Source organism: Tasmannia lanceolata, unplaced genomic scaffold, assembly GCF_043159265.1.
Source record: "Tasmannia lanceolata isolate RefF3 unplaced genomic scaffold, GAP_Taslan_0.1 ptg000037l, whole genome shotgun sequence".
NCBI classification, from domain to species: domain Eukaryota; kingdom Viridiplantae; phylum Streptophyta; class Magnoliopsida; order Canellales; family Winteraceae; genus Tasmannia; species Tasmannia lanceolata.
In genome coordinates this window covers 49,481,310-49,503,887 of record NW_027518714.1, presented here as the reverse complement: position 1 = coordinate 49,503,887, position 22,578 = coordinate 49,481,310, and the positions used below count along the sequence as shown (strand labels likewise).

At 38.7% G+C, this 22,578-nt stretch overlaps 1 protein-coding gene across 2 annotated transcripts in view; it reads right to left on the bottom strand.

The window, feature by feature from the left end:
* The window catches only part of LOC143860001 (Peptidase C78, ubiquitin fold modifier-specific peptidase 1/ 2), a 47,277-nt gene that overhangs the window by 10,544 nt on the left and 14,155 nt on the right, over positions 1-22,578 (bottom strand). Inside the window, exons 3-9 of one of the 2 annotated variants that reach the window (XM_077370506.1) lie at positions 16,146-16,234; positions 14,899-14,986; positions 14,305-14,480; positions 14,032-14,122; positions 4,721-4,846; positions 4,548-4,595; positions 4,299-4,375 (exon numbers count right to left, since the gene is read on the bottom strand). In XM_077370506.1, the coding sequence (XP_077226621.1) occupies positions 4,299-4,375; positions 4,548-4,595; positions 4,721-4,846; positions 14,032-14,122; positions 14,305-14,480; positions 14,899-14,986; positions 16,146-16,234 (695 nt within the window). Of the gene's footprint in view, positions 1-4,298; positions 4,376-4,547; positions 4,596-4,720; positions 4,847-14,031; positions 14,123-14,304; positions 14,481-14,898; positions 14,987-15,968; positions 16,235-22,578 lie in introns of both variants that reach the window. The other variant, XM_077370505.1, reaches the window with a different exon arrangement.

The window sequence follows — 22,578 nt, the reverse complement described above, 5'->3', positions numbered from 1 at the left end:
CTTAACAGAAGTTCTCCAAGTCCTTAACATCCCACACATCAATGTATTACTTTGGTTCGAGGATCTAAACTTTAATGACCACCTTGGTCCTGGAACCATTTATGCCATCTCAAGGACCACACCTTGGGCCTCAACTTCTTAAGCACCACTAAGGATTTGTCACATCATCATCGAGTGCATTCACAACTCCCCTCACCTTTCCCACGTAAGTGGTCATTGACTTCCCATCTCATCTTTGATAACATCTAACGCGACCTTCATATTGCCCTCGAGGCCATCAATAGCCCCGTCAAGCTCTTAAAGGTTATTGCCTATGGCAGACACCCTTAAATATTCACAATAAGGCAAGCACCAACTTGCTCACACTCCTCCAAGAGTGGAAGGAAGCATTGTTAAGGATACACATACTGGTTCGTATTGTTCTGGACACTGGACGATGCACATATAAATTCAAATATCTGGATCATTTCTAATACCCTATATGGTCGGATTCAGCTACACATCCCAATTTAAAAACCAATCTTTTCTAATACCCTATATGGTCATATTCAGCTACACATCCCAATTTAAAAACCAAACGTTTGGGGGTTCAATATCAATCCAAAAAATCGACTGCCTCAAAATTCTTTCTAAGCCGATCAGAGTGAAATTCTTTGGACATTTTGATTTCTGAAAATACTGAAGTGCACCCCACTAATCATTACTAAAACTCATCATTATTTAAATGATAAATATGTGATGAATAGACACAAGAAATTTAGAGGAGAGACACATCTAGAGTAACTTTATTTACATCAAATATAGATGTCAAAACTAACAAGCAACAAATAGCCTTATGACAATCATTAGAGTGACTCAATTTTCTTTCTTAACTGACACAGCTATAACTTAAGAGATATGATGTACCTTATATTCCACTAAAGCTATAATGACAAACTATACCAAGTTTACCTTAAATCTTGATCCTATTTCTAGTTTTTCATATGGTAAAACCGTCATTTCATCACCAAATGTAATAAAGAGGGATGCAAAAACCGAAACGAAATTCACATGAAGTCGTTTCCTTACAAGATTTCACCGAAATTTTACCGAAATTTCACCAAAATTCTGAAATGCAAAATTTCATTTTTGGACTTTTTTACAGAATTTCCACCAATTTTTTTAAAATGCACACCGAAATGTTATAATTTCCACTAAAATTTATGAAATTTCCACCGAAATAACTGAAATTTCAACATAAATCGCCGAAATTGACACCAAAATTTTCCACATTTCGGTCGAAATTAAAAAAAAAAGCGAAATCAAAATCATATTTTTACATGATTTCGGCTGAAATTTCAGCCCGAAACTGAAACATTTCGGTTTCGGTGGTGGCCGAAATCAACACCGAAAACGAAATTTAAAACCTTGTTTTGGACTAAAATACCTTCTAATGACTAAAAGACTCTCCCCACCGGAAGTACCAGAAACTTACTGGTTAGATGATAAGCTCGCGACCTCGAAACTCACTTAAGAAGCTAAGTTCTTGCCACTTCATAAAATTTAAGGGATGCGCGCTTCCCAGACGCTTCCTACGTGTTTCCTCCTAATTAAAAGAATATTTTCTCCTTTTGATAATGCTAAAAGATCTTATTTAAAAAAAGTGCATTAAAAACTTGAAAACCCATCTTAAGTTTCAAATGAAATTTATGTGGAACTTTTCCCAAAATAGTAATATTTGATAAAGATGAATAAAACATGTGAAACTGTAAATTTCTAAAACTAGAAATTCTAATTAGTCACAAAGTCTTATTTTATACTAGTAATCCTTACCTATATTAACCCTTCCTTACTAACCTACTACAATCCTACTCTTTCTATGTACTGCTTTGCTTCCAATGAGGCTTATTATATGCTTCATGTTGACTTGCAATGATGCTTCCTAAACATTTTCTCTTTATTTTCTTTAATATTTTTCGCTTCACCCTTTTTCTCTTTTCTAAACCCCTCACTTCCTACTTTCGATTCCCACATCGCTTCTCGCACTCGCTTCCCACTCTGGAAACTATGCTCCCCACTTGAGTTTTTTTGCAATTCACGTCTGGCGCTTATTTAAAACACTCATAACTCAAACAACTTAGGTGATTTTGATAGGAAAAGACTCTACTACCACCATATTATAACATAAAATAACTTAAATAACACTATAAAGAGTGTATAAAGCTCTTTCAATATTAACGATGGGCCCCATCTTCTTAACTTCTTGATTCTCCATGGCAGCTTGGATGGTCTCCCATCATACTCTCCCCGCTTGAAAAATTCTACCCCGTCGAATATAATAATTGGCATGACAGATGAGAGTTTGTTAGCTCATATCATTGCACAATCTGCAAACGGTTGGCCCTTTCAATAGACAAAGTATTTCTAACGAACAAGAAGTTTTATCACAAGGTTCGCCTTTGACGTATTCCTTGTAATGTGCCAGCCAAGGCGAAAAGAAACTTGGGTACTCCACTTCCTTAGGTCTGTAGATTTCTACTCGTGCGTTCTTGAGTAAGTAATAAAAATTCGAAAGGGTTCCAAATAAAATAAATGGTGACTTTGTTGCCGTGATCTAAAGCTCCTGCTGAATATGTCAAGCCATTCGCCTCTTTCATGAGTGTTGAATAACGCATGTTGCCCTCTTGATCTAATATAATGTTCATAGGTCACCATCTGACAGAACCGACAAAACTAATACTGAAGGATGGCAGATGCTTTCTGAATCCTTTAAGTAATGTGAGCAATCAACGTACCATTAAAATTGTCATTGGATAACTAGTGCAGCTCTCGTCTATGGCTTGACGTCAATCACTTTTTGCGCTCTCAATCCTTGAACACAAATCTGAATCTGGATGGCTAAAGTAACTTGTCTTTTGTACACTTGCTTAGTCAAATACGTTCGTCAAGTTTTCTGGATCTTCAGGCAAGCAGATAATTTTATCGTACGAGCTCTAGCTTTCTCCTCTCGAATCGTTCTAACATCTAGTATTTTACATTCTTGAAAAGTCCCAGAAATGATTTTATTTCAACAATTGATCCCTCGTATCAATCTAGTGAATGACATGCAGTTTTTCCATTACGCTTCGTTTTTGCTTCAATGTTAGCCACCACCGTAAGGCACGCAAAGTTGTCCTGGTAATGCAAATCATTTGATCATCGCCCGAATTATGTGCAATAAATATGTCTCAATACATTCCAGTTCATTAATTCAATAAAATTCTGCTATGTCTCTAATCCTCATGGTGGATTCCATCATATTCTTAATATCCCAAGTAACCACTCAAATCTAGTCTTTGACGCTAAATATGTGAACTTAGGCTTTGATACAAAGTTGATGTGAATCCAAGACAACCAAGAGAATGAGATTGAAATAATAGGTAATCAAGATCAAGAATAAGAAAGATCAAGTTCAAGAAAGATGAGTGATACGAGTAGAAAAGGGGAGCGGTTTATGGACTCAACCGGGAAGGGTGATGAAGGAAATGAGAAAAAGAAATGACACTAGAAAGAGAGACATGAGAAAGAGAAAGAGAAAGAGAGACACAACAAAGTGTCATGAGGCTACACGTATATATTTAAGGAAAGAAAGAGAACTAGAAACTTTTAAAATCCTAAATCACCATTTAGGAGCCTAACTTTGGTGGACTAAAATACCCTCTAGACTTAAAGACGCTCCTCTCGACTTAAAATTTTTGTAATATATGTGTGGAGCCTATTTAAAAGAGTCACACATCAAAGAACATAAGTGATTTTGATGGGAAAAAGACTCTACAATCCCTATGACTTAGAAAGACATAAATAACACTCTTTTAACATTATCCATCTCCCCATTTTTAACTCCTTGATTCTGCATGGCATCTTGGACGGTCTCCCATCATGAGTGTAACCAAAGATGATAAAAAAAATAAAGAAATCACGCTTTCAAGAGGCCAGCAAAACAAACATATATTTTCTGAAATTCTGCAACCTCTGCAGAAACTTGCTAGATAAATCATCGTATAAAGAAACCACATTAACTTTTTGACAACCTCAAAAGAGGAGCATACAATCTTGGTCTTAGAAATCATTAGAATAAGAAGTTGACCCACTCTGATAAAGAGGTACAACTTTGACAAGCATTTTGAATACAATGTGCAAGTTAACTTGCAAGAATTGAGCTTAAAATTAGAATTATATCAAAAGATTCCAATACGTCAATAGAATATTGAACAATAGCAGAGTATCAATTATTTCCAATGAGCAACCAGAAAAACTACTCAAAAGTGAGGAGTCATTACGCTGTCATCAAAGCCGTCTTGGAGGTAATGATAGTACTCATAAGAACCTTCAATCAAAGAGATCATGCCTCCAGAAACTGCATAAGACATTGGAAGGGAAATCAAGATATTAAACATAAGAAGTGGATGTGGAACAACACAACCTAATTTGGTTTCTTCAGGAAGTAATAAACTTCCACTTACTATAGAACAAAACTGTAAATTAGAATATAAAGAAATTTCAACTTCAATCTATGCCAACACACTAACCACCAATGCTTGGAATTTCGGTATGAACATCTTTAAGCAAGGCAGGACCTGCCATTACCATTTATGCAACCTTGTCAAAGTTTAGAAAATATCTAAAATTAAATTCAAACTACGCAGCTATTGATAGCTACTGGCCACATTAAATGTTGCTTATCTGGCCACTGGATGAATACCGTTTCTCATTGAGTTGTTCCCAGCAATACCCTTGGTAACACCAAAGTTTATGGAATTAGCTATAAGAAGGAGAGGACGATCCAAGGGTAATCCCAATCTCAAGTGCAATGATCTCCTAATTTCAGCTGCACAAAGAATGTATTATCAGTACCCTTGGTAACACCAAAGTTTAGGGCATTAACCATGAGTTGGAAATAGCAATCCAAGGATAATCTCACCCTCAAGTGTATAAAATTTCTAATTTTAAATGCACAAAGAATGTACTGTAATTGCTCAAAGGACCCATAAGTAACCAGTGTGAAATACAATTGCTTAAAATTAGACATCTAAATTGAAGTACTGGCAAACTACCAATGCATATTATGTGCAAACATAAAGAAATGCTCAGCCTGATTTGTACTACTTTGGGCAGAAAATACAACATTAAAACCTAAACAGTTGTGATTAGGCAAAACCTCAAAAATTAAACAGTTTCCAACCCCCAGAAATCCATTGAAACAGAAGCATAACCATCCGTAACAGGAATAACTTGATTATGACAACTAGAGCTCAGAGTGCATGTTGTGGTCTTCACTCAACAAAATTAAATCCTTTTGTTAGTAAGTAGAATACACTCACCACACACTTTTCTCCCCTCTTTATCGACACTCCCTTCTAACAATACTAATTCTATCAAAAGCTAGTATTTTTTTAATAGAAGAAACCAGGCAATGACTAGTAGAATGACACTTCGACAATTCCAGCAATTGATGCTGATATCAGACCTTCACTGAATTCCCTTTGGCAATAGAGCAAAGCCTCTAAGGGTAGTGATGGTGTTGCCCTACGGAGTTCTATTGATGCGTATCAGGGGCATTGTCTCTTAGGCCACCCCTCTGTTGAGAAGCTTCAGAAATCTGTTGTAGTGTCTAGTCATGTTCAGTCCTTTACTTGTGAGTCATGTGAGTACGGAAAACATCATCGGGTGTCTTTCCCTTCTCCAGTTGTTGGTCGTTGATAAGTTCAGAGATTTTCACTAAACTTATCATGGTATCAGAGCCGAAGGTCTCGAATTCAAACCTCCCGGATAGCAAAAATCCACATGCGATGGTCGGCCCAAAGTGGGACCACATGTGCCACATGTTTGCCAAGTGGGCCGCACGTGCGGGGGAGTGTTAAAGTATAAAAGATAAATAACACCTTTCTCCAACAGCTTAAGCTTTTGGAGAAGTTGGTAAGTTAACAATCATGTTTCACGTCCATTTGAGCTAGTACATTCTGATGTATAGAGTCCTTTTAGAACTATGTATTTACATGGTTTTCGGTATTTTGTTATTTTTGTTGACGACTACTCCAGGATGACATGGTTGTTTCTTATTAAAGGTCGTTATGAAGTTTTTAATGCATTAGTACTTTCTATTAAGAAATTTTTAAATGTTCGATTAACTGCTTGCGTACTGATAACGCCATAAAGTACTTCTCTATGTGTAATGGGTTCAACAGTTCCTTGATTCTCGTTGTATTATCCACCAGTCTTCCTGCCCTTGTACCTCTCAACAAAATGGTGTCGTTGAGCAAATAATCCTATATCTTTTAAATATGACTCGGACAGTTCTCTTTCAGATGGAAAGTGGTGCCCAAAGCATACTGGGGGATGCAATCCTCAAAACATGTTTCTTGGAGAATCGTCTCCCTTCCTCTGTCTTATCTAATCAGACACCATTTTCTGTGTTATATCCGTTGGGTACTCCTTTTCCATTGGTCCACGTGTCTTTGGTTGTACATGCTTTGTTCAGAAGTTAGCTCTTGGTCTTGACAAGTTGGATTCTCGTGTGGAAAAGTGTATCGGTCTGTGTTATTCTCATACCCATAAAGGTTTTTAAGTGTTATAGTCCTCTCTTAAAGAGAGCTTTCATTTCTGTTGATGTTACTTTCTTTGAGTCTATTCCCTATTTTTCCGACCTTGCCACTAACCTTGTGGGAGAGTTCGGATTGCCTCTTCCGTTACTGTCTGCTCATCTAGAGGCTCCTACTTCACATCAGCAGGTTTATACACGTGGCCCTCATCGGATTGTCCATCCCACTACGGATATATCTTCTCCACCCGACCAACCTACTGATCAGTCTGACAGATCACCTTCAAGTAATCCTCCACTAGCAGGCCCATCTAGTTCGACTATTTATGTTTTGCCTACTTCGAGTACTCATTCTCCTATTATTGCTCATCCTATTTATGATCGTATCTCACCCACTTTTTGTTCATTTGTTTCTAGTCTGTCTTCTATCACAATGCCCAAGTCTGTTTCAGATGCTCTAGCTCATCCTAGGTGGCTTGCTGCCATGGATGCAGAGATGGCTACTATCCACTCAAACGGCACGTGGCAGTTGATCTCTCTCCCGTATAGGGCTCAACTTGTTGGTTGTCGTTTGGTGTTTACGATTAAGTATTTACCAGATGGGACTGTTGAGCGCCTTAGGGCACATCTTGTTGCGAAGGGATACACTTAGACGTTTGGAATAGACTACACAGAGACCTTCTCCCCTGTGGCCAAGATGCCTTCAGTTCGTAGATTGATTTCCCTCATTGTTAAACAAGGTTGGCCCTTATATCAGTTGGATGTTAAAAATGCGTTCCTACATGGTGATCTTACTGAGGAGGTGTATATGGAGCAACCTCCTGGGTATGTTGCTCAGGGGGAGATGAGCTCCTCAGTTTGTTGTTGTTAGAAATGGAGACTCTCCATCTTCTCTACTTCTCTTCTTCTCTCCTCTTCTAACCCTAATACATGTTATTCAACAAAAAGTACAATAAGCTCATATACACATCCAGCTTGGTATAACACTCCTCAAGCTGGTGCGGTGAATACATAATGAAAAGCATAATAAAAAGTAGTAACGACCAGAGTGAATAGCATCAAGATCAACATCCATAAAAAAGGAGCAGCTCCCCTTGAAGTAGCACAACGGCGAGAGCGATCAAACAAGGTCTCCCCCTTAATGAGACACGGCGAACAAATCCGCATATCAACGAGCAATGCAGGCACCATGGTAGGAATCAACAACGGTCCATTGAGCAAAATAGGCACACCAAAGGCGTGCACAACGAACAACGGCGAAGTAGCACTAGCTAGCAGAGTGCGAAGTAGCACTATCTAGTAGAGACATCAGCAGAGTAGCACAACGCCAAGAGAAGATAACCACCAATGGGAAAACCATCAGAGAAAAGATCGACGGGGAAACTGTCACCTGAAGAGGAAAAAAAATGAGAAGATAACTAACAAACGATGGGGAAACCATCGTCTGGTGACAAGGTCGGTGGCATGAACATCTTCGCCTGAAGATAAGAAGAAAAGGAAAAGATAACCAACCAACGATGGGGAAACCATCGTTTGGTGACAAAGTCGACGTCATGAACATTGTCGCCTGAAGATAAGAAGAAAATGAAGAAGATAACCGACCAACGATGAGGAAACCATCGCCCGGAGAACCGACCAATGATGGGGACACCATTGCCTGGTGAGCCGACCAACGATGGGGATACCATCGCCGGAGAGCCAAACAATGATGGGGAAACCATCGCCCGGTGACTAGGTCGACAGGGACACCGTCGCGTGTGAACTAAGGGTCAACTCGGGTCGGGTTCACCTCGAAAAAAGTCGGGACGGGTCGGATTGAGTTCGGTTCAAGTTTGGGTTGAGTTTTTCCAACCCGAGTTCAGTTTGGGTCGGTTCTGGTTTGAGGGTTTGGGCAACTCGACCTGAGTAAAACCTGACATTTTTAATGAAAAATTTATTTTATAAGCTTAAAAAGTCGGGTTGGGTTGGGTTTCACTTGAGTCGGGTTGGGTCGTATCTCGTCGGGTTGGAAATCAGGTCGGATCGGGTTCGGGTTGGAAAAAAGGTTCCTTGGGTCGGGTCGGGTTGGCCTCAACCCGACCCAAGTTGCACCCCTACGGTGAACCGACCAACAATGGGGAAACCATCACCCGGTGAAGATAAGGCATAAAGATGGAAAAATAAGATGAATGCGTAAAAGCTATGCCAAGAACATGAAGAGAATAAATAATTGAAGAATGAAATTGGCACTCGAAGAGTGGTGAAATACATCAAGGAGAAGACAACATGAAGAAGAAGAACATAATCACCAACAATACTCCCCCCTCGGGCGAGACTACATGAGCCTGGAGACAACAAGAAGACACAGCAAGACAATTAACACTCCATCTCAAGAAAAGACAACAAAAGAGGACAACCACAGGAAAAAGAACAACATAACAACACTCCCCCTCAAGTTGAAGGCCAAATACCTTCAACTTGCGAAGAAAAGAAGACAATCAAGACACCACACCTCTCTTGGACATTTCATCAAACACTTTGTGGGCACCTTGCATAGGAAGAGAAGGGCCATAGAAGCGGAAAAATATAGAAAATAGAAAATAAAGAGATTGGGAGTTGAGATTTGGGAATGGAAAAGGATTTTGGAGAATAGATCTACACAAACACAAGCCTAAAGGCCAAAAAATATAGTAAAGAGAAGAATACAGGAATTTGGAGTTGAGATTTGGGGTTTTAGGGAGTAGACCTCGGGTTTTGGAGGATGCCAAAAGGGATTTGGGAAGAAGATTTCTTCCCAAATGAATTCAAAAGAGAAAGAAAAGAAGGAATAAGTGGTGGACAGTGTTGCATGGATTCAGATTCGCGTGTCGGGATCCGACACTGATTTGAGATGTCGGATTCGGCAAACCCCCAAAAGTAGGATTCGGATTCGGTAATTTTAAATAAAATAAATTTTAAAATTTAAATTTAAATAGATATCTATATGTATATGCGTGTGTGTATTCATGAAAAAATTGAGAGTAGAGGGTTGAGGCAAATTTTGTATTAAGAGAGTCGAAGGAGGAAGGGGGTCGATTTTCGAGGGTTGAGGCGCTAGGGCTTTTATTAAAGGAGTACGAGTTGTGCTTTCATATTAAAAAAAGTTAAGAAGAAAATATGTTTAATGGGAAAATATGCAGGATTCGCATTTTAAAGAGGCAACAATGAATCAGATTCGCCCACAAAAAAAAAAAAGGATTCGTGCAGGACACGGCTACGACAAGAATCCGGGTGTGTCCCACGCGAATCCATGTCCGATTCGCATGTGGAGATGTGTCGACATGGATTTGGCATAGGGTGCACGGAAAAGCCATATGAGGAGAGGATGGTAGCACGAGGTCTACGACAAAACAAAACAAAAAAAGGTTTACGGCAATGAGCTGATGGGTTTGGAGTGCCTGAGAGAAGGAGATCGAGAGAGATTCTAAGACAAAGAATGGGTAAGGAAAGAGAGTTGCGTAGAAGAGAGAAAATCTACAGGAAAGATATTAGGTTAACGGTTTCACGGAAATAGGGGGCAACAATATGGCAAGAGAGAGAGAGAGAGAGAATCTCTCAGAGATTTTCGATGGAAATAATTGAGAGAGAGAGAGAGGGTTTACGAAAACCCAACGCATAGAAAAAGGAAAGAAAAATATTGCAAATGCGTAAAAAAACATGGGAGGGAGAGGGTTGCAAGTGAGAAACCCAAAGAAGGAAAAAAGAAAAGAAATAAACTAGCGAGAGAGAGGCGAGAATGGAGATGGAGTGAACTCTTCTTCTTTCTTCTTCCCCTTTTTTGACGATCGGACCTAAAGCTCTGATACCATGTTAGAAATGGAGTTAGGGTTAGCAGAGAGGAAGAAGTTTAGCTCTTCTTTTCTTTGTTGTACCCTTGAGGACCTCCTCGGTTCTCTCTTTATCAATATTATATTGCCATTTCAAAATAAAAAGAAGAGAGGAAGAAGAACAAGAGTAGAGAAGATGGAGTCTCCACTAGGAAGCTCCTCATAGATATGATGTATATATATAGGCCCCAATTACGGAAACAATGTAAAATGACTGTAATACCACTAAGACTACAAGTAATAACCAAACTACCCTAATACATGTTATTCAACAACCGTCTTCGCAAAGCCATTTACGGTCTTAAGCAATCTCCTCGGGCATTTTTTGGGAGGTTCAATGATACAGTCTTGAGCTTCGGCATGAAGCAATGTGCAGTTGATCATTCTGTCTTTAGCTACCAATTGGATGCTGGATATATAATTTTGATAGTGTACGTGGATGATATTGTCATTACCGGGAATGACATGACAGGCATACAAAAGCTGAAGACTTTCCTTCAGAAAGAGTTTTCCATTAAAGACTCGGGTCATCCCAGTTATTTTCTTGGGATTGAGGTAGCCTACTCTTGTAGTGGACTTTCGTTGTCACAAAGGAAATATGTGTTGGATATATTAGAGGAATCGGGCTCGTTAGGAGTAAAACCTACTACTACACCTATGGACCTGAATGTAAAGCTTCTTCTAGATCAGGGAGACTTATTAGATGACCCTGGTAGATACAGAAGGTTGGTTGAGAATTTAATCTATATGACTGTCCCTTGTCCTGACATTTCGTTTGCAGTAGTAATGGTAAGCCAGTTCATGAGTTCGCCACGCACTTCTCATTAGGAAGCGGTGATTCAGATCATTAAATACTTGAAAGGTACCCCAAGGAAATGTCTGTTTTTCAAGAAACATGGTCATGTGAAGCTAGAAGGGTTTACTGACGCAGATTGGGTAGGATCTCCAGTAGATGGGAGGTCGACCACAGGATAGTGCACATTTGTTGTAGGTAACTTGGTGTCATGACGAAGTAAGAAGCAAGATGTTATAGCTAGATCAAGTGCACAGAAGCAGAATACCAAGCCATGGCACATACATGTGTTGAGCTGATTTGGTTGCACTCTCTTTTATCAGAAATGAGTATTTCATCTTCATCTCTAGCACAATTTCATTGTGACAATAAGGCTGCAATCCACATCGCCACAAATCCAATCTTTCATGAGCGAACTAAGCACCTTGAAGTGGACTGCCACTTCATTCGTCAAAGGATTTTGAAGGAAGAGATATGCATTGTGTTTACCCAATCAGGAGGTCAGCTGGCAGATGTGTTCACTAAACCGTTGGGATCGGCTAAGTTGAATGATGGGAATGTATGACATATACATTCCAGCTTCAGGGGGAGTGTTGGATGTATTGTGCTATATTAAGGGTATACTAGTCATTTCACTAGTATACCCTAATCTTGTACTCATATGTATATATCATATTTGTGAGAGGTTGATTAACTCTCTCACACTCTTCTCTCATTCTCCTTCTCCACTCAACATCCACAAACTCCGAATATAAAAGGTAGATCTTGATCAGAGAAGCACCCAAAAGTGACATTCTGAATATATTGAATGGTTGTGAAGTAATCACAAAACGAGTGCTTCACCAAAAATTAGCCCCAAACTGATTATTTTATTTTTATCATGTAAGGTTGTTTCCATTCACAAGACAGTCTGTATATAATCACTGTAACTTAACTATTAGATAAAGTTAAGAGAAAACCTGAACTGCAAAAAAGAGGGGGGGGGGGAGGAGATGTTTTTGCCTCTACATTTTATCGCAGACATGGTTGTGGGTCTTACACTCCCAAGCCGAGGTGCTTTAAGGTGTATGCATCAGTATGCCTCGACGCACCCAAGTGTCTGAGGCGTCTCACATTTCTATACGTCTCCAGACATATACACCTCAAGGCTTTGAGGCTCTGCCTCACTTCATGCGCCTTTTAAAACACTGGTTGTCCTTTACAATATCCCACTAGCTTGATAGTAGGACGTATGGGCTTCCATAACACTGGCCCCACTCCTTTTCTTCTACAAGACATCTTCAACTCCTTAAATCTTCTTCTTGAGCTCCTTCAACTTCCTAATACGCTTTTGTCATTCCCATACTTCTGCTTCAGTTTTGTCCAGAAAAGATCCAAATCTTTTTCAAACCGTAGGACTTCTAGTCACATGATTTCATACTGAAATGAATAATGTCCACAAACACACCCACAAACTCAAGCAAAATAGGAGCATGATTTGATAAAGACCTTGAGAGCACTCTCTAACTCACTCCACATAAAGGGTCCTCTAAATCTTTCAAAATAAGGTAACCATTTAAACTTCCATTACCTAATCACCCATGTTATTTGTCCAAGTGTAGATGTAACTCTAAAAGAAGATCCACAAGCTCATTCTTGTTATTGAAGGAAATTCTGATCATAGTTGCAGTCATTCAATTTCTGTCCTTTTTTCATGAGGGAACTGGATTGGATTGATAGTTGGCACCTAGAGACCCTGTAAGTTTTCATTGCTTCTTCACATCATCATGCTTTATCCACAAACCTCCATGTCCATTGGACCTTCTAGGCCACAAAAGGCAAAGATAAGTTAGATAACCCAAGAAAAATTGTGTTAAAGAAGATAAACTTAAGACATTAAGGAAGGAGGAATCCTTTGTCATCACTTTTGCTTCACAAACCACTAAATGCCCCAATAAGGTGCCCCTAGCAGCCACACTGACCTATTCACATTTCCTCCCCCAAATTTGGCTTATAATGGACCAAGAAACTTCCTAAAGCTTTCATCCTTGGATAAGCACAATGTGTATCTTTAGAGCCTTTCACCAGTTGACTACTGAGTACCGTGATATTGAATTTGATATTCTAGTGACTTAATGGCAACTTTTACTCCCTAAGGACAAGCTCAATATAAATCCGAACTACTTCAGGCACCCTAATTGCCATGCGGTAAAACTCTATATCTCAGAAATTTGCGAAGTCTTGAATTCATCACTTCTTGAGGTTAAATGGTCTGCAGTGATCAAATAGACATTGACCAAAAGAAAATGAAATTTGTTGAAAACAGTTTTCCTTACTTAGAATATAATATTGGCATCTTAGTGTACAAATTTCACCTCCAGATATAATTGGTGTGCCTCCAGAAGGACAATGCCTTTATTTATTGCTAATATCCATTCTCTATAAAATCTTCTACAAGCATATACTGAAATCTAGTTACTAAACCTACCCTTACATTTTAACCTGCAGACTTCGGAAGATTGTAGATAAAAGAAGTCCTAAATCACAGATGGTTTAGTACTATGCAGGTATACAAATATCATAGCATGAGCATACCACACCATGAAAAATTACAATACCAAACAAAATACATTGCTTACATTGTAATACACTAGTACTTGTAGATCTGAAATAAAGTATATATGAAAGGGAAACATTCTACAAAACATTGGATCAAGCAGCTAACAAGCATTCTAGAAATACACCATAAAATCTATATATCGTAGTTTGATGTCACCTCTAGATTTAAACTACACATGTTTAGGAATTTTAAAAACTCTCTACAATGAAATTTAATGTTACTTCCCATTTGAAAATACCTTGTTTAATTTCCATCTCGCCATAGCTCAGTTCATAGATAGCTGTTATTGGATGCAAAATTCCTGGGGGAAAGAAGTGATACGGACGCAACTGAAAAGACAGCAGACGGTACTTAAAGGATGGAAAAATAATATAAAGAAATTATGTAAGATAAACTGGTAAGATTTTTGAGAAGAACACATTGGAAAATAGTATATTCGATGGTCATAAAATGTGAAGTGGTTAAACATAATAGCCAATATGACATCCTACGGCTTCTAGACTGGCATTACCTGATGATGTTGTGTTAGGAGGCTGGGCATGATGGCCTTCTTCATTGTAGTTAACTGGTCAACTAATCCTGGAACAATCAGCTTCGAAACTGCAGAAGCCACAGGAAGGTCCTTCGAAGCATAGCAGAGCACCTCTAGGTTAAAACTGATAACTAAAAGCCTTGCTGGTTCTGAAGCTGACAAACAAAAAAAGAACGAATGAAAAAAGAAAGAGAAGAGAAGACAAGTTTATCACCCATAAAAAATGAGTTGAATGCCCAATAAAAAAAATGAGTAGATTACCAAAGAAGCTTGCAGAAACTTAGTGTCTATACCGATTCAGAAAGCAAGGTTTGAAATTTCGGTTTCGGCCTCAACCGAAATCGAAATTTTGGCCAAAATGCCGAAATTTAGGCTACAAATTCAGAAATCCGGAAAAAAAAATTAAAAATTAATTTGGTGGAAAATTCGGCCAAAATTTCCAAGATTCGGGACTGACACCAAATCAAGGGACTTTTGGTGTCAATCCCGGCCGAAATCTGAAATTTCGGCCAAAATTTCAAACCATGTCGGAAAGACACAAGGCACCGATCCTGTTAATAATATAGCCAATACCTGGAAAGTACTCTGCAATAGGTGCAGAAGATTTTGGAATATTTCTCGATTGATTGAGAAGGATAGTTACTTGGATTGCATCTGCATTCTAACCAAAGAAAATCTTAGAATGAGGAAACAGTGCACCACAGACAAAAATGTATACAATGTCCACAGAAACATGGTTTTAAATTTCGGCTGAAACGCCGAAATATTTCGGTTTTGGCACAAACCGAAACAAAATTCACATGAAGTTGTTTCTTTATAAGATTTCGCCGAAATTTCACCGAAATTCCAAAATTTTGCCGAAATGTCGCCGAAATTTAGGTTTTTTTTTTTTTACAAAATTTCGATGTACACCGAAATGTTATCATTTCCACCGAATTTCCAACCGAAATCGCAGAAATTGACACCAAAATTTTAGACATTTCAGTCGAAATTTAAAAAAATAAACGAAATCATAATAATATTTTTACATGATTTCGGCTGAAATTTCAGCCCGAAACCGAAACATTTCGGTTCGGGTGGTGGCCGAAACCGACACTGAAACCGAAATTTAAAACCTTGCACAGAAAAAGTAGAGCCTACTTATAATACTTGCAGTCCAGCCTGCACCAAAAATATAAGGAAAAGACATTGAATAAAAGATGAAAATGAATGAATAGTTAGTATGATACTACATTGCCCAGACCTCTTATACGCACAAGAATAGTATGAAAATTGACAAAAAAGCTCATCTGATTAAAAGAAATTTTTTCCATCAGCAACCTAACGTGTCATCCTAGCCAAAATTACGGTTTCGGACATAGCCGAAACCGAAATTCTGGCCGAAATTCAGTAAAAAAAAACAGCAAATTTCATTAATGTGCTGAAATTATGGCCGAAATTTTGGAAAAGAACTTAAAAAATCACTCTCCTGAAATTTCGGCTGAAATTACCGAAATTTGGGATTTTGATGATTATGGTTTCGGTCCCAACCGAAATACAAAATTTCAGTATTTTGGCCAAAATTTAAAACCATGATCCTAGCAAGATTTTAATGCGGTGTTAATAGCATCCACAACCTTAGCCAGGTCGGAGATTTAACATACCCCCTTTAGAGTAATTGATGGTGTATTCTTCAAACAGAAGTATGAACAGGATTTAGTGTCTGCATAAGATTCATCAACACTCCTTAAAAGCTTGAAATCTGAGAGATTTTTCTCGAAATCTAAGTCCGTGGAACGAAGAACAACAAACTGTGGTACTTCATCAGGATCAGAGGTTACATTTAACTCTTCAATCACATATGCAGCCCGTGGGTCTTTAAATTTAGCAGCAACATCATCAATGGCAGAAGAAAGTATCTCCTCTGCATCTGAGAAAGAGTCATAGCACTTACATAAGTAATTTATATATTGTGACAAAATGTCTTACATTAGTAAGTATCTGATTCCAGTAAAGATAGGGAAGCAACAATGACTAATATTTATAGGTCTTGAACTGTAAGTGGGTATTTATAAAATATAATAGCCATTACAAATGGCTGGGAAATAATGCTAACAACCTGCAAATGAGACATCCACCCAAACATAAACAGTAGTTGAGAACCTATAATAAAAAAGAATTAACCGTTAGAAATATTCATTTATCAAAACACGTCATTTTTCACTTCTTTCCTCTCTCTCTCTCTCTCTCTCTCTCTCTCTCTCTCTCTCTCTCTTATATGGTTAAAATTTAAAAAAGATTTTACACGGTATCAAAGCACGCATCCTGCAGCTTTAACCCACCTATCATTGACCACTGCTTCTGCAAACGTAGATGGTTCACTGACTTGACCACTTGAATTGTTGAGCCTGTTTATGTTTTGTTTTTCAAAGTGTAATACTTCTCGTATGGCTACTCTATGTCGTAAAAAAAACTTCTTGTATGACTGCATGACACCTCTCTGAACAGTTTCTATCAATCGTGAAGAAGGTTGAATGCCATTCTAAACAAAGTAAGATGATGCAGAAAACGGTAACATAGCTCTAGAGTCTAGACATCTCCCTGTAAATCTCATGGCCAAGTTTAACTTTAAAGGGTCTTAGAAATATGACTCATCAAAGGACAAATGACGTAAGATCAGAATCTTGCACGAAGAGAGAGAATAACAACTATATCTCTTCATCGACGGCCTTCACAAACCTGCAATTCTGAAAGGCACCTTCATAGTTAACTTCAGATTTTGAGGTCTAGGTAAGTCCCTCATCATCCTTTTAGTAGCCTCAAGAGTAGCTAAATCCAAGAGATCTCGAAAAATGCTATCCCTCATTTCCGCCTTTATAAACATTTCCCAAAGGGATTCTTCCATACACGGGAACACTAATCCTTACCCCTGCCAGCTAATACAATATGATTCATAAAAATTTCGAGTAAATCAACATCCGGATTCCTCCAAGCTAATGGAACCAACTCCTCCTCAATAGGAACTACTGCCAAACTTTCCAGCCCCTTATTATCCTTTTCGTTTTCTTCGTCCACCACAACCATGTCCATAACTTCTGCTGGGTTTTCGGTTTCAAATAAGGATTCTTCAATTTAATTCGATTCAAAGGATTAATCCGGAACATCGACTTCGGCATTCAAGAGAACATTATCGACATCACTATTGACATGCCCTACGCCCTGCAAGATAACAGAGGATGAAGGCAAACCAAAACTCAGATTATTTAATAGCCATCGCATAACTGAATTATTATCCGGCAAAAAAGATTCACATGTGGTTCTCCTTTGCAAGGGAATTCCTATCCGCGTGCTTCAAGACATTGAGGTCGGATCCTGCGATCCGCTCCATCCCATCGACGCAGTGAGAACTTCGGGCAAGCTTTGGGAATAATTTGTGGCTGCCTCATCATCCACTCCAGATAAATCGACGCTACAATATGGTTGTCACTTACCTCCTGCACCCTCTCGCTCTGATAAAAATCCAAAGCAGACACTAAGCTTAGAATATCTGGGTTCTTCAACACCACTATGGAAGATAGGGAGTTGCCCCGGAGATCTCGATTTGCACCGGAGAAACAAGATTGAAAGCAGACAGAAGAGTCTAGAGCACTTCGGCCTACGATCACCGCTGGAGACTTCGGTGGACTGCCCGGAGAAAAAATGATTAGAGGCTCACATCTCTGGTCTACATCTACATTCTCAGCTGAGTTGAAACGCTTGGGCCCCGCTTGCTGGGCAGACTTAAGAAGGCCCACTAAATCGGAGATGATTTGGAGAAAGGGCCCATTTAAAAATGTATTATCCAATCCAGGAGAGAAAACACTCGATTGAAGCCCAATCTTCAACAATACTTAAACCACCTGGCTTGAAAGCGACACATGAGTCAACAACACCATAAAAAGGACAGGAAGAGGGCCCATCCACCACGTGACAACGCTTCAACCAGCTTCAACCAAATGATCCATGATTCATCAGATTCCTATTCTATCTCTTGATCCACGAGCCTCATTCCCTGGGTTTTCTAAAATTAAATTTTGATGGCTCAAGTGTGGATAACCCGAGACCGGCTGGTATTGGTGGGGTCTTGCAAGATGGAATAGGGGAGGTAATTTGGGCCTTTGCAGCCCTATTGGGGTAGCAGATGCGACAGAGGTGGTGGTTCATGCTGTCCACCAAGGTTTAAAATTATTGGCTAGAGACCGAGTGACCAATGTGGTGTTTGAAGGGGATTCCTTAGATGTAAATAGATGGCTTCAAGGTGCGCATTCTCATCCATGGAGATTTGATCGTCTCTTTGATGAAATGCTTGATTGGACAGGCTCTTCTTCATTGGTATTTAGTCATGTCCGTCGTTCGGCTAATCAAGTGACGGATCGTCTAGCTAGACAGGGAGTGTCTAGTGAAGCGTTAACCATGTTTGCCTACCTTCCTCCTTGAGTTCTTATATCTGATGTTATTGTTGTTTTCTTGTTTTTTGTTGTATTATCTTGTATTTTGACCATCTCGGTCCTTTGCAGTAATGAAATTGGTTATCATTCAAAAAAAAAGAAAACCTATATCTCTAGTGCTTATATGATTGTAGCCGATGAAGAATGAAGATACGCATTATCATCTTGGGAGCGAAATCTCCAGTGACTAGTGGGTGGAACATGGACATAGCAAATGCATCCCCAAGATTGGACAATATGATAGCGAGATTATATTCAAGGGCTACAATCAGCAGCATGGAATAGATTATAATGAGACTTGCAGTTCAGTTATCAACGCAACTATGGTGAGACTTCTTTTGGACTAAGCTAACACCTTTTTACGAAAACTTAACCAGCTGATAGTTAAACTGCTTTTTTGAATGGGTGTCTAAAGGAATAGGTTTATATGAATGCCTAGGGGGCTTTGAGATTGCAGATAGAGACAGCTTTGTATGATAGCTCAAAAAGGCAATTCAGAATTTATAGATTAAAACAGTCACCAAAGGCCTGTTGTGACAGACCTAATCAAGCTCATGTAAAGAGGGAATATGAAAAATAAGTTCGACAATTTGCTCTTCACTACACACATACTCAAAATGGTTCGATTTTAGTTTATGTAGATCATATCACCAGCAGCGTTAATCTTAATAATAAGAGGTTGAAAGGTGACCTAAAGGGAATTTTGACATGTAAGATCTAGGGGATTTAAACGATTTCCTTGATGTTGAAGGAGAAGAACCAAAAAGGCATGGTATTGACACAAAATAAGTATGCTATTGATCTCTTTAGTGCGCTTCACATGACGGGTTGAAAACTTGTCAGTTTACAAGTAAGAAGCCTATTGGAGAGGAGGGATACAAAATGAGTGATCCTTTGGCCTTCCAACATCTTATAATCAAGACCTGATATCATCAATACGGTAAATCAAGTTTGTCAGTTTCTATATGACCCAAGGGGGCATCATTTGGAGGAAGCCAAGAGGATTATCAGGTACACTAGCAGCACTCTAAACAATGGGATGTTTCCATGAAAATCAACAACATAAAGGAGCTAATATTGAAGGATACTCACACCAGATTGCGTTGGCAATCCTGATACGATAAGGTTAGCTACAAAGTTTTTGATAAGGTTAGGTGCTGAGTTTTTTTTTTTTTTTTAATCTTGGTGAATGGTTGTCTAGTCTGATGGAGTCGCAAGAAGTAGCACACTGTCGCTATGTCTAGAGAAGAGGCAAATACAAGGTTATGGCTTCTACTGTAGTTGAGCTCACTCGGATTAGAAATATTTTATAGGAGCTTTGCATAGGATTTGGTTCTCATGCTCTCTACTCTAACAATCACAATACAATTAAGTTATCATAAAACCCAAGTTACAATGGCAAGATAAAATTTATAGAGATTGACAATCATTTCTTTCAAAAAAAAAGTGGAGAATGGAGAGATCCCTCTTTCAAAAAGTGTTTTTTTACTCATCGAAAAAAAAATGCTGACATGTTTATAGAGGATCTCTCCAAGGTCACCACATCCATTTAATGAGCACGCTGATCATGTTCCGAGGATCACATCAGTTTGAGGGGGTGTTGGAAATATTTCTTTACCCTATGTTCACATGGTTAGTTGACCACGCATCATTAAGGGAATTTTAGTCTTTTGGCTATTTCTTGTATAAAAAGACAATGTGATGCTCATTGTCTTTTGGTTGTTCCTTGTATAAAAAGACAATGTGGAGCTCATTAGTAGAAAAATGAAAAACAAATGATTTCTCTCTTCAGTCCTTTATATGATAAAAGAAGATTTTACATCAAATAACTTGTAAAATTAAATTATTGACTATAAAGCCTCTACTATTGTTAAAAAAGACGATAAAGCCTCTACTACAATTGTCAAGGTCATGGCAATATAAAATAAAATGTAACCTGGAATTATTCTCAATGGCTCAACATTGCATGTGCCACGCCTCACTTCAATTTGGTTGTCTTCAGAGTTTAAATTAATGTTACCTAGACAAAAGTTGTTCAAGTATGTGCCATGAAAATTGTTACACAGGAGGCTACTTTATCCAGCACATGGTACTACAAGAGTATGCTCATTTAGATCGTTCCTCCAATAAACGAAACTTTTGAGGAGAACCATTTAGGTTGCTCAAGCACAAGTATATACCAAGTATATGTGAAGTTATATATAGAAGCTACTGATGCTATGCATATATACATACATACATATATAAATATCTATATAAATATAGGAAAATAAAACTTGATTCCATCATTCAAGTGGTAGGCTTCTTTAACTTGGGAAAAATAGAAATTCTAGGACTCTTTAGGGGTTTTTTTTTAACTCGTTCTTTTTTAATAATTTTTCTAATTTTTAGCTCTCTCTCTCTCTCTCTCTCTCTCTCTCTCTCTCTCTCTCTCTTAAAACTCCCCCCGCGACATCGTGGACTCCCCGAGCCGATTCCCTTTCCCTTGGCCGCATTCCGTGGTTTTCCCTACAAAGACAATAAAAACACCTTTTGACTCTCCCGAATTATGGCAGTGTCAACCGAGTATTCAGCCATCTCAACCGAGTACACAACTGTGTATGGCATTATAGAAAACAGTTTAGGCAGACACCACCACGATCAACTAGGATCCTCTAATCATGGTTTTAAATTTCCCTGAAACGACCGAAATGTTTCCATTTCCATCCCCACCGAAACGAAATATACATGATTTCCTGTCACGTCATTATTTCCCTGAAATTTTGACCGAAATTCCTGAAATTCGACCGAAATGGTCGTAATGACAAAAAAATTGGAAAGATGTTATTATTGACATTTCATTTCATTAATGTAGAGAATGATATTTGGCAGGCAACACCATCGAACTGCACAGAGTAACCGTATCATATGCATGGGATGCCAGATCCGCTTGGGACCAATAATACGCCGTAACTTTGGGGTATTGACATAAAATTGGGGTCCTTAGAAGGAACACCGGTCATTGTACTTCCTTATACTTCATTACATTGCACTTCTTTATTAACTTTACTATTCTAGACATGTGTGACAACACAAGTCAGTAGGTGTTTGAAGTGATTAAGCATTATGGATGATTTTGTTGGTTATGTGATAGTTTCAAAGTATGTATTTTTGCTTTTATAGCATTTTCCAAAGTTTCACCATAAAATTTCATCATTTGCATATGTTTCCATACATTTCTGTGATTTTACTAGGTTTCCACCGGAACCAAAAGTTTCCGTTTCTGGACTGAACGAAACCAAAACCGAAATTTAAAATCTTACCTCTACTTGGAACTTTGACGAAAGCTGTCTAGCTAACTAGCATCTACAGTATGCTGGGAGGGTGATTAGGGATGATGGTGGAATGGAGAGATGTGTGTTTTCTAGGAATATTGGAATAAAAGACTCAGACAAGGCTACTGTATATGATCCATACAAGGTCATTCAAATTTTCTCCACTACCCCTCAGGGCCTCTGACAGCGGGATGAGATTCTCTTAATGTTTGAAACAACTAGGATCCCTTGATTTGAACTTTAATGGGTGCTCTCTAGGTAACCATGGTCCATGGGATGTGAGACAGTTAATTACAGAGGATGGTGGGGTGATGAGATGCACTTTTACAGGGCATGATGGAATATATGACCTAAACAATGCTATAGAGCATACTCTGTCAGAAGGCCTTCAAACTTTTGTGGATTCCTTTTTCAGGGCCTCTAATAGTGGGAGATGTGTGTGTGTCGCGGAGTGACTTCGTAGAGGCTAGCGA